We start from the raw sequence: 13,229 nt of genomic DNA, 5'->3' as shown, positions 1-13,229 counted from the left end.
CCCTGGAACAATCCCAGTTTCCCATTATCATTCTCTCTGGAGGCAGCCAATCCAATTTAAATAAACAGATGGTCAGCTCACTCAGACAGGATGAATGGGAAACATTCTCTCCAGCCAAATTCAGCTTCTGTTTGAGCCAAGCATTTTGCAATCTCCATATCTGAATGAGGAATCACAGAATCCTACAATGCAGAAGAGGCCCTTCGGCCCATCGAGTCTGCATTTACGCATGAAATGTCCTTACCTGCCCACCTAATCCTATTTGCCAGCACTTGGCCCATAGCCTTGAATGTTATGGCGTGCCAAGTACTCATCCAGGTACTTTTTAAAGGATGTGAGGCATCCCGCCTCCACCACTCTCCCAGGCAGCGCATTCCAGACCGTCACCACCCTCTGAGTAAAGATCCTCAAATCCCCTCGGAATTACCTGCTTCCTGTGTCGGAGAGGCCGGTGCTGTGGAATTAGCTTCCGTCGTGCTTTCTGCTGTTGATTCCACTCTGATGGGCACAGCATGTATCGTGTGTCCATTTCTGAAGGTCGGCTCGGCATTTGCACCTTTCAGGAAGAGGAGAGTTTAAATTAGACGTCATTGCGTTTGACCGAAAACCCAATCTTGTGAAGCGCCAGGCGCTAACAGCGGGGTCAGATTTGTCTTAACAACAAGAAATTGCATTGATCTAGCACCTTCAACATAGTGCAATGTTCCAGGCAGCTTCACAAATGTATTAACCAATCATAATTTGACCTCGGGTCACAAAGTTAGTGCATGAGATCAAAATCTGGGGCCGGGAATTTCCAGCCTTTCCCAGTGGTGCGATCTTCCAGTCCCCCCCCCTTGTCATGGGGACCCGCAGCGGTGCAGCCGGCCAACAATGCAAATAGTCATTGGGCGGGGTTTCACAGCCTCGCTCGGGTGAGATCATAAAATCCCGCCCGAGGCCAACTGAGATTTCCATCCTGGGAAGCTCACCCATGCTGATTCCGGGGCAGGTGATGTGGTAGAGTTCGGGTCATTATCTTCGGCAGGACTGGAAGATCCTGCTGGAAAACCCACCGCTGGAAGGCTGGAAAATCCCAGCCGGGGTCAAAAAGTTGATTTTAACAAGCATCTTAAGGAGAGGTAGAGAGGTTTAGGCAGGAAATTCCAGAGCTTAGGGCTCAGGCAGCTAAAGGCACAGACACCAATTAGATTGAGGGTGGGCAGAACTTCAGAACTGAAGGAATTTCCGAGATCTCAGAGGGTTGGAAGGGGTTACAGAGAAAGGCGGGGGGGGGGGGGGGTGGGGGGTGGAAATGAGGTGACTGAGAGATTTGAAATCAAGGATGAGATTCCACAGCACCAATACTTTCAAAATCACAATTCATAACGTTCTTTTTCAGCTGACAATGATCGTTGTGCTTTGGCACCGGAAATTATCGCAGCTACCCTGTATGTGTGACAAGGCTGCGAATGGCCATGGTGTCCACACTCCTGGCAGCAGCTCTTTACCAGAGCTACTGTTTCCTGGGATGTAACAGAGACGATAAATCTTCCCCGACCACCAGAGAAAGAGAAGTCACATCAGTTATCCACGTATGGTTTCAGGTCCCTCATTACTGACAAAGAGAAGGAGAGAAGCAATTCTGAAACATAGTCATTGCTATGAGGCACAGCAAGGTACCATTGACAGCAAGCAAATAAACAATCACATCACTTGTCCCAGTGATGTTGGCTGAGGGATAAATATTAGACAGGGTTGAGAGAACACCCCTGCTCTCTTTTATTTTGTCTGAATCCAGCTGAGGGAGCGGACATGCCTTCTGTTTGATAACCCATCTGAGAGACAGCACTGCTGACAGTGCAGCACTCCCGACAGTGCAGCACTCCCTCAGTACGGCACTGGGAGTGTCAGCCTGGATTTTCATTTTGTTCAAACATTTGGAGTGAGGCTTGATCCGAGAACCTTCCAACTCAAAGCTGAGAGTGCTAGTCACTGAGCTTAGACCATAAGACATAGGAGCAGAATTAGCCCACTCGGCCCATCGAGTCTGCTCCGCCATTCAATCATGGCTGATTTTTTTTCTCAACCCCATTCTCCTGCCTTTTCCCCATAACCTCTGATCCCCTTATTAATCAAGAACCTATCTATCTCTGTCTTACAGACACTCAATGACCCGGCCTCCACAGCCGTCTGTGGCAAAGAGTTCCACAGATTCACCACTCTCTGGCTGAAGAAATTCCTCCTCATCTCTGTTTTAAAGGATCGTCCCTTTAGCCTGAGGTTGTGCCCTCTGGTTTTAGTTTTTCCTACTAGTGGAAACATCCTCTCCACATTCACTCTATCCAGGCCTCGCACTATCCTGTAAGATTCAATAAGATCCCCCCCCTCATCCTTCTAACCTCCAATGAGTACAGTCCTCAACCGTTCCTCGTACAACAAGCTCTTCATTCCAGAGATCATTCTTGTGAACCTCTTCTTGACCCTTTCCAAGGCCAGCACATCCTTCCTTAGATACAGGGCCCAAAACTGCTCACAATACTCCAAATGGGGTCTGACCAGAGCCTTATACAGCCTCAGAAGTACATCCCTGCTCTTGTATTCTAGCCCTCTCGACATGAACGCTAACATTGCATTTGCCTTCCTAACTGCCGACTGAACCTGCACGTTAACCTTAAGAGAATCTTGAACCATGACTCCCGCTTAAAGTTAAAATCGTGGGTTTGCTAGGATAATTTCAGGGATGGGTAACGAGGTATTGGCATGAATGCAGGGCAGGATAAAAAGAGATTCTAAATGCTTATCAGATGACAGGGGCTTTAAACGGAATGAACATCAGGAGAGAACATTTCCTTTTTGATATGGGAACTTGTTGTCAGAACGAGGACGGCAGAGAAATTAAGGTAAAATTCTTTGCATAGAATTGCTTTACCTCGGGGAGCGACTGAGGCAGAGGTAGACACAGGGATATTGAAAGAACAAGGGCAGCCGAAATAATTTTTGAATTGCTCGAGCAAAGATCAGACGCTGGCTCGACCGGGGCTCTTACCATTCCCAGACCTTCCAGGGCTTCACCGTAGAGCACTTCCCAAAATGGGCTGCAAACGCTTGCTATTTCACTCTGTTAAAGTTCCTCGAAATTGAACATTATGGGAGAGTTTTACAGGGTATAGATTGCAGGGAAGGTGGCTGTTTGTGGGCGAGAATAAAACTAGGGCTCACAGATGTAAGAAAGTCACACATTAATCTGATATGGAGTTAGGAGACATTCCTCTACCCAGAGAATGCGGAACTTGTTATCATAGGGAGGAGTTAAAACAAATTGCTTCCTTTTCGAGGGAAATTCAAAACAAAAATACATGAGGGAGGAGGGAATAGGAGGTCAGGTTGAGAGGGTGAGATGAGGTACAGTGAAAGGATGCCTGCCTGGGACATAAACACTGGTTCAAATGGCTGTAAATTCTAGGTGGCTCTGTGTAACTTTAAAAACATCTATTAAATCTGCCCTTAGCTTTCTGGGCTACGGTCTCAAATCTCTCCTCAAAAGGCAAGGTGCATGCAGCATTAATGAAAGCTCTTTGGGCTCCCCAAAGGCGCGATTCATTTACCATTGAGTAAGTTCCTGTTTCTCTCTCTCTCTGCTGGAGGAAAGCTTTTCCTAGCTGCGGCTCCCATTTTTTCTTTCCTTTCCAGAGTGTATGGGTATGGCATACTCATCCCCGCTCAGTAGCTGCCATTTTCCAACCTCGGGTGCCAAGGTGCCAGACTGGGATCGACCTGGGACATTATTTCCTAATAAGCTGGCTCAGAATCTCACAACAGGATACCCTGCTTTGTCGCGGCGTCAGTGAGATGTGGCCATTCATTGTCTGGAAGTTGATGATGTCATAATACTCGCCATTCCGTGTTGTTAAGCAAAGTAATCACTGAAGTTCCATGTTGCTAAGCAAAGAGTTGCAATGAATTGTTTCATGTTGCAAAGTCCCATGATCGTGATGACATCACAATTCCTCTCCTTGAGTTGGGCAAAAAAGATGAAATTAACATTGGGGCGGCACAGTGGTTAGCACTGCTGCCTCATAGCGCTAGGGACCCGGGTTCGATTCCAGCCTCGGGTCACTGTCTGTGCGGAGTCTGCACGTTCTCCCTGTGACTGCCTGGGTTTCCTCCGGGTGTTCCAGTTTCCTCCCACAGTCCACAGCGGGTTAGTTGGATTGACCATGCTAAATTGCCCCTCGTGTCAGGGGGATTAGCAGGGTAAATATGTGAGGTTATGGAAATAGAGCTTGGGTTGGATTGTGGTCAGTGCAGACTCAATGAGCCAAATGGCCTCCTTCTGCACTGGAGGGATTCTATGATGATTAAGAACATAACTGATGAGTTTAATAAAAGGGGAAGCTGGATTGATGGGGTAAAGATACCAACTGGTGTCATCAGACACCCGGACCAGGTAAAATGCCAAGGGTTTGACTCTACAATGGATCAGCTCTGAGCAAGTGCCCCAGTCCTCCAACTGCCTTCAAGGTTCCCGAGTCTGGGAATGAAAGAAAATGTTCAAGATTCCCAATCTCTACCCACTGTCTACCGTTGGAAAGTGTGTATGCACATGTGTACACATGTGTATACTTGCATGTGTGCACATGTATAGTACATACTACATCCCTCTCCCCAGCCACTACGTAAGGTTGAATCAGACTGTTTGCAACATTGACATCCAACCTGACCCTGAGCTGAGTTTCTGAGACCCCACTGTCCTTTCTATGACTCCCCTCCATCCCCACAGCATCACCCTTCTCCATCCCTGTCTCAGCTCACTGGCTGATGAATCCTCACCCATGTCTCTGTTACTGTTACTTCCAGATTCAATTGTACAAATGCACTTGTGGCTGCCTTCTATCCTCAGAAACTTGAGCTTATCCAAAACTCTGCTGTCCAGATCCTAAATTGGACAATAATATCGCTTCCACCCATTCTCCCACCACCTCCCCGCCTTGCTTAGTCACTATGCTGACTCTCCTAGCAATGCCTCAATTTTCAAATTCTCACTCTTGCGTTCAAATCCTTCCATTTTACTCTCATCCCTATCTCTGGAACCTCCACCAGCCCCACAACCCTCAGGGGCATCGGCACCCACAATCCTCTCACCTCTGTCAGTAAGGTCACGGGTTCCACTCCAGACACCATGCTGCAGTACTGAGGCAGTGCCGCACTGGCAGAGGTGCCATGTTTCAGATGGGGTGTTAAACCGAGTTTGCAATTTCAAAGATTCATGTCCGCTGCTGGAAGAAGGGCAGAGGAGTTCCCCAACATCAACTGGGCCAATATCTCGCTCTCCAGTAACATCAGTAAAACAGATTTTCTGCTCATTATCACACTGTCGTTTCTGAGATCTTGCTGTGTAATGAAAATTGGCTGCCACATTTCCTACATTACAACAGTAACTATTCATTGCAAGTTTTTCATCAGGGCAATGTGCTCTGGGAGACTCTGAGACAGTGGGTAGGTGCTATAGAAATGTAAATCTGTTTTTTTTTGTTGTTGCTGCTGCTGCTTTTCATTGACTGTGAGTTTGACTGGAGCAATTACCAGAGTCACAGAATGATGAAGGGTTTGAACATCTCTTCACTTCAAGTACCTCAGGGTATAATTTACTTGTCCTTACTGAGAGGAGTAGCAGTCTACGAGCGACAGGAAGCTGTCTGAATGCACAGCATTGAGAAAAAGAACAGGTTGCTTCAACTAAAGGATGTGTGGTTGCTATGGGGATAAATGAAGTAGTGGTGATGGGATTCTCATTTTGCCTCCAGTCTCCTCTTGTCCTTCCTTTTATCCAGCCGGAGGTGCAAAACAAGAGCCACACAATTCAGAGGAGAGTCAATTTTGACAGGGGCAGAAATCAAATCCACATCAAAAGGGGAATGGTTAAAGTTCGGGTGTCAGGGGGCGCTGGGAGCCATTCAAGATGAGGAGTGATAGGTGAGTGCGACTCTGAGAATTACACTCGTTTCTTAAAATTCCACTTGCGGGATTTATTTGATTTGATTTATTATTGTCACATGTATAAACATAGTGAAAAGTATTGTTTCTTGCGCGCTATACAGACAAAGCATACCGTTCATAGAGAAGGAAACGAGAGAGTGCAGAATGTAGCGAGGGTGTAGAGAAAGATCAACTTAATGTGAGGTAGGTCCATTCAAAAGTCTGACGGCAGCAGGGAAGAAGCTGTTCTCGAGTCAGTTGGTACGTGACCTCAGACTTTTGTACCTTTTTCCCAACGGAAGAAGGTGGAAGAGAGAATGTCCGGGGTGCGTGGGGTCCTTAATTATGTTGGCTGCTTTGCGAGGCAGCGGGAAGTATAGACAGAGTCAAAGGATGGGAGACTGGTTTGTGTGGTGATTGGGCACATTCATGACCTTTTGTAGGTCCTTGTGGTCTTGGGCAGAGCAGGAGCCGTACCAAGCTGTGATACAACCAGGTGTTGCTGGCTGGCCAGCATTTATTGCCCATTCCTAATTGCCCTTGAGAAGGTGGTGGTGAGCTGCCATCTTGAACCGCTGTGATCTCTGTGGTTAGGTACACCCACAGTGCTGTTAGGCAGGGAGTTCCAGGATATTGACCCAGCGACTGTGGAGGAATGGCGATATATTTCCAAGTCAGGATGGTGAGTGACTTGGACGCGACCTTGCAGGTGGTGGTGTTCCCAGGTATCTGCTGCCCTTGTCCTTCTTCATGGTAGCGGTCGTGGGTTTGGAAGGTGCTGTCTAAGGAACCTTGGTGAGTTGCTGCAGGTGCATCTTGTAGATAGTACACATGGCTGCCACTGTTCATTGGTGGCTGAGGGATTGAATGTTTGTGGATGGGGTGCCAATGGAGCAGGGCTGCTTCATCCTGGATGGTGTTGAGATTCTTGAGTGTTGTTGGAGCTGCACCTATCCAGGCAAGTGGGGAGTATTCCATCACACTCCTGACTAGTGCCTGGCAGTTGGTGGACAGGCTTTGAGGACTCAGGAGGTAAGTTACTCGCTGGAGGATTCCTAACCTCTGGCCTGTCCTTGTAACCACAGTATTGACATGGTTGGCATGATCAGCAGAACATTGAGTGATTGAGGTTTACAGCGAACAGAACGTCAATCAGGGGAGAGCATTAGAGTCATCAGGTCTGGATATGACACATGGTAAGGGTTTCAGCTGAGAATAGGCTGAGGCAGGGGAAGAGGGAGAGGCTGATATTCGAGGTGGAAATAGGACAGGATCTGGGATCGGATGGAGCAGAGAGTCAAATGGGACGATGAGATAATGAAGAGCCTGGTCAATGTGGTGACAGGGGCCAGGGGCTGGGATGGAGTTATTGATAACTTTGTATTAGGAGGCAAAGACAACTGGCTGAATTGGCCTGGTCCACCCCATGTGACGATGGGTTTGGAGGTCGGAGTTCCAGGAAAATCCTGGGGGACGGAGGTGGGGTGGCTCTCTGCTGTGTTGGGGAAGGTTCCCGGGAGCTGATTAGTATGACAGTATTGGCTGTACATTCCACAGAGGCAGTCAATTAGTATGGTTTATCCCCAGTTTAGCCCCAGTGCCCGCTTACCAACCCCCACCCCCTCACCCTTGCAGGCAGAGACCACCTGCCCAATGGAGCTGACCTCCATGAGCCTCTGGCAGCCAGGGCTTCCTCAGAGCGAGGGCTCTCATTGATGGGGCTGTTATTACGAAAGGTTTCAGTCCTGCCTGAGGTTGACCTGTTGGAGCAATTTCCCCTCCACCTTGACGGACCTGCAGCTCGATTTACTTCATTAAGTCACTGCTCTGAATCCAGCCAGGAGGCCCCCATATTGAGGCGATGTCACAGTTAGTGACCTCTTGCTCTGAGTGGGTGCCACAGCAACCAGAACCCAGCTTTGGGAACTCGCCATCTTTCTGCCCCGATGCTAATTGCCCCTTACATAGGAAGTTATTATTCACTTAAAGGCTTCATCCAAATGGTATTAAACCAGTAGTAGGGGCTCGTGGGGGTTCCATATAGGAGGCCACATAACTAAACCTTGTTGGATCTGCTTGAAAGCTTCAGGTGGTGGTGGTGGGGGGGGGGGGGGGGGTGTTAGGGTTAGGGTTAACCCTAACTCACCACCAATGTCTACCTCCCCATAACCCCCATTCCGCCCTCACTCATCTGTGGCCTGGGTCCCTCATGGATCCAGTCTCTGTGGGTGCATTACTAACAGCAGCCATGACTCCTGATGGCATTGATGGGCAATGGAAAGCTGCCAGCCTCTGACTGGCCAGTCACACTCAGGGGGGTGGGATTTCCCAGCCCCAGGATCCCATATCCTGTGTTGGCCAGTTCAGTGTCTGACGGCAGCTAATTCCAATGGCCTTTCTCAATGGAGAGGGTGTGGAACTCCTGCTGATCCTTCAGCCAGTGGGGAAGACCCTCGTCACCAACAATAAATTCCATCTGATATTTCAATGTGGGAAAGACCAGAACTAGGGCCCATCAATATAAGATCATCACAAATAAATGCAATAGGGAATTCAGGAAGAACTTCTTTTGCCAAGGGATAAGAATGTGAACTTGCAGTAACTGAGGTGCATGAGACAGATGCTTTTTTTTTAAACCAGGAAGCTGGATAAATACCTGAGATGCTAGGAGAAGGATACGGATGGCACGGTGGTACAGTGGTTAGCACTGCTGCCTCACAGCAGACCCGGGTTCGATTCCCGGCTTGGGTCACTGTCTGTGTGGAGTTTGCAAGTTCTCCCTGTGTCTGCGTGGGTTTCCTCCGGGTGCTCCGGTTTTCTCCCACAGTCCAAAGACGTGCAGGTTAGGGGGATTGACCATGTTAAAATGCCCCTTAGTGTCAGCAACTAGTTAGGATAAATGCATGGGATTGTGGGGATAGGGATAGGATTGTGGGGACAGGAATAGGATTGTGGTTGGTGCTTGAGGGGCCGAATGGCCTCCTTCTGCACTGTAGGATTCTATGCCTCTATGTTCATAGGTTGAATTAGGAAAGAGTGTGGCAATGTTTGTGTGGCACATAAACACCAACATAGGCCAGTTGGGCTTGTCGCTACATTGTCTGTATAATTTGATGTAAAACGCTGTTTGTGATCACATTTTCAAAGAGGATGTTTGGGTCCCACACTCACATTCCCTCTCACACAGCTGGCTTCCTCAATCATAAACAGAAGAAAGTCCTGATCAGAATTCCAGTTCCTCATTCCGTGAAAAGTCAAAAAAATGTTCAACTGACTCATATGTGAAGGCAGTTCTGTTGCCAATTCCTCTTTACCCAATCGGTTCAAATCCTAACTGAGCAATGTTTACGTCTGTCCTCTCTTCAAAGAACAAAGAACAAAGAAAATTACAGCACAGGAACAGGCCCTTCGGCCCTCCAAGCCTGCACCGACCATGCTGCCCGACTTAACTAAAACCCCCTACGCTTCCGGGGACCATGTTCCCATCTCATTCATGTACTTGTCAAGACAGCCCTTAAAAGTCACTATCAAAGAACAAAGAACAGTACAGCACAGGAAACAGGCCCTTCGGCCCTCCAAGCCTGTGCCGCTCCTTGGTCCAACTAGACCAATCGTTTGTATCCCTCCATTCCCAGGCTGCTCATGTGACTATCCAGCTAAGTCTTAAACGATGTCAGCGTGCCTGCCTCCACCACCCTACTTGGCAGCGCATTCCAGGCCCCCACCACCCTCTGTGTAAAAAACATCCCTCTGATATCTGAGTTATACTTCGCCCCTCTCACCTTGAGCCTGTGACCCCTCGTGATCGTCACCTCCGACCTGGGAAAAAGCTTCCCACTGTTCACCCTATCTATCCCCTTCATAATCTTGTACACCTCTATTAGATCTCCCCTCATTCTCCATCTTTCCAAGGAGAACAACCCCAGTCTACCCAATCTCTCCTCATAGCTAAGACCCTCCATACCAGGCAACATCCTGGTAAACCTTCTCTGCACTCTCTCTAACGCCTCCACGTCCTTCTGGTAGTGCGGCGACCAGAACTGGACGCAGTACTCCAAATGTGGCCTAACCAGCGTTCTATACAGCTGCATCATCAGACTCCAGCTTTTATACTCTATACCCCGTCCTATAAAGGCAAGCATACCATATGCCTTCTTCACCACCTTCTCCACCTGTGTTGCCACCTTCAAGGATTTGTGGACTTGCACACCCAGGTCCCTCCGTGTTTCTATACTCCTGATGACTCTGCCATTTATTGTATAACTCCTCCCTACATTATTTCTTCCAAAATGCATCACTTCGCATTTATCCGGATTAAACTCCATCTGCCACCTCTCCGCCCAATTTTCCAGCCTATCTATATCCTGCTGTATTGCCCGACAATGCTCTTCGCTATCTGCAAGTCCAGCCATGTCCCTCAGACACAATGTGGAGATGCCGGTGTTGGACTGGGGTGGGCACAGTAAGAAGTCTCACAACACCAGGTTAAAGTCCAACAGGTTTATTTGGAATCATGAGCTTTTGGAGTGCTGCTCCTTCAACAGGTGACTGCCTGATGAACTCACCTGATGAAGGGGCAGCACTCTGAAAGCTCGTGCTACCAAATAAACCTGTTGGACTTTAACCTGGTGTCCTCAGACACAGTTAGTGAGGGAGTTCATTTACAAGCACGCACATTAATTTATCCTTTCTGGGATGGGGGGAAAGGATAAAAATTGGTGTAAAAGATAAACATAGGCCGGAATTCTCCAACCTCACTTGCAGCTGGGATTCTCCAGTCCCGCTGCTGTGAATGGAGTTTTAGCTGAGTGCCAAATTCCCCATTCTCGCCGGCAGCGAATGGTGCGGCAAATGAGACTGGAGAAGTCCGACCAGAGTTTAGTTTCCTCATAACAGTTTTGTGGTATTCCTCACATGAGAACCATACCACAGGGGACTCAATAAAAAGTTAGTTCATAGAATGAGACAGCACTGGAGAAGGCCTTTCAGCCCATCATGACTGTGTTAGCTCTTTGCAAGTACTATATAATTAGCCCCACTGCACTGCTCTTTCCCAGTAACCCTGCAAATATTTCCGCTTCAAATATTTATCCCACAGCCTGCTGTGGACTGGACTGCTTCCACTTCCTTTTCAGGGAGATCATTCCAGACCCTAACTTTCTGGTCGTGATTTTCCAGTCAATTAACTTCTGGCTGCTCTCCAGATTTTCCCGTCCTGGCCCTGACAATGTCCATCGCTGAGGGAATGGAAAATCCTCCTGTCAGTGTACAAATAGTTGGAGCAATTGGACTCATTGGATAGCGGGCTCAAAGAGCTGGCACAGATATGATGGGTAGAATGGCGTCATTCTGTGCTGCAAAATTCTATGATTCTGTTTCAGTTTCTTAAAAACTCCAGTACTTGCACATAAACAGGGTGGGAATTTCCAGACCTGCTGTGACGGGTTTTCCCCCGACAGTGGTGGCTCGCTATTGGCCACTGGCGGGAAGTCAATAGCGTTCTGCATGGCTTGCCCATCTCGTCAACGGAGATCCGTGGCAGGGGTCAACTATGGTGGGATTGGAAGATCCTGCTGGCATAAAGGGGTGGATAATCCCGCCCGGTCTCTCCCCCACTCTCTCACACACACACACACTCTCTCTCTCTCACCAGCCTTTTCCTGCTCATGTTTCTTGCCACACTTGGGCTGAGGAACATTTTATTCCTTGGGAAGGTCCAGGTTTGATTCTCACTCTCTGTTAAATTAGCGGGGTTGCTGGTGGGCATTGCATTCAGCCTTGGCATCCAGGGATGGGAGGTTAGTCAGCTACTCTGCCACGCTGCCCATCGGAACAATCTGGCAACAAGGGTTGAGCATGTCTGGGTCTCGTTACAATAACCAAGAGGTGGGTAGGAAAGTACAACGTACGAGGCATTCCAGACTGTTCAAAGAGTGATGTGTGGAAGCACTTCCTCACAAAAAGGGCTTGGAAATGTGGAACTTTCTTCCTCAAAGGGCTGCGGAGGGGAGGGGAGGGGAGGGGAGGGGAGGGGAGGGGGGGGCGGGGGGAGAGAGTGAGGAAGGGAGGGCGTGGTGGAGGAGGGCGTGGTGGGACAATTGAAACTTTTAAAACAGAGATATTGTTGGGATATCAAGGGTTGGGGAAGCAAGGTGGAGTAGATGGGGTTAAGGTGCATGATCCAATTGAATGGTGGAACTGCCCGGAGGGGCTGAATGGCCTCATTCTCTACCTATCTTCAATGTCCCTGTGAGGAGTGCACAGGAAGGTGACAAAAACAAGATTTATAACTCTATAGGTTATGGGGAGCTGATGGAATAATGGTGATGTCACTGGGTTAATAATGCAGAGGCCCAGAATCATGCAGAGTATTTGGGTTCACCATGGCAACCGGTGGATTTAAATCTGGAACATAAAGCTCGTCTCAGTAATGGTAACCCTCAGCGATTGTTGTAAAAACCCATCTGGTTCACACTAATGTCCCTTTAGGGAAGGAAATCTGCCGTCTTTATGGGTCTGACCTACACCTGACTCCAGACACACAGCAATGTGGTTGACTCTTAACTGCCCTCTGAACTGCCCTCTGAAATGGCCGAGCGAACCACTCAGTTGTATCAAACTGCGACAGGAAAGTCCAAAAGGACCTGCGCTATCATCGGGCAACGACCTGAACACCAGAAATGACAACAGCACATCCAGTCTGTCAACTTTGCAAATTTCCCCCTCATTAACATCTGGGAGCTTTGAGCCAAAACTGGGAGAGACGTTTCACAGATTTGTCAAGAAACAACCCGACATCATCAAAGAACAAAGAAAATTACAGCACAGGAACAGGCCCTTCGGCCCTCCAAGCCTGCACCGACCATGCTGCCCGACTGAACTAAAACCCCCGACACTTCCGGGGACCATATCCCTCTATTCCCATCCTATTCATTTACTTGTCAAGACACCCCTTAAAAGCCACAGCCGTATCCGCTTCCACTATCTCCCCCGGCAACGAGTTCCAGGCACCCACCACTGTGTAAAACGTCTGCCTCGTACATCTCCTTTAAACTTTGCCCCTCGCACCTCAAACCTGTGCTCCCCAGTAATTGACTCTTCCACCCTGGGAAAAAGCTTCTGACTATCCACTCTGTCCATGCCTCTCATAATCTTGTAGACTTCTATCAGGTCTCCCCTCAACCTCCGTCACTCCAGTGAGAACAAACCAAGTTTCTCCAACCTCTCCTCATAGCTAATGCCCTCCATACCAGGCAACATCCTGGTAAATC

General features: G+C 48.5%; 1 protein-coding gene across 5 annotated transcripts in view; it reads right to left on the bottom strand.

The window, feature by feature from the left end:
- The window catches only part of phactr2 (phosphatase and actin regulator 2), a 246,128-nt gene that overhangs the window by 41,233 nt on the left and 191,666 nt on the right, over nucleotides 1–13,229 (bottom strand). For all 5 annotated transcript variants that reach the window (XM_078229377.1, XM_078229379.1, XM_078229378.1 and 2 more), the window contains one exon: nucleotides 428–556. In XM_078229377.1, the coding sequence (XP_078085503.1) occupies nucleotides 428–556 (129 nt within the window). The remainder of the gene's footprint in view (nucleotides 1–427; nucleotides 557–13,229) is intronic.

This window comes from Mustelus asterias, chromosome 15 (genome assembly GCF_964213995.1).
Source record: "Mustelus asterias chromosome 15, sMusAst1.hap1.1, whole genome shotgun sequence".
Classification (NCBI taxonomy): Eukaryota; Metazoa; Chordata; class Chondrichthyes; order Carcharhiniformes; family Triakidae; genus Mustelus; species Mustelus asterias.
Note: the sequence above shows the minus strand (reverse complement) of the source record. Positions and strands in the feature narration are given on the sequence as shown.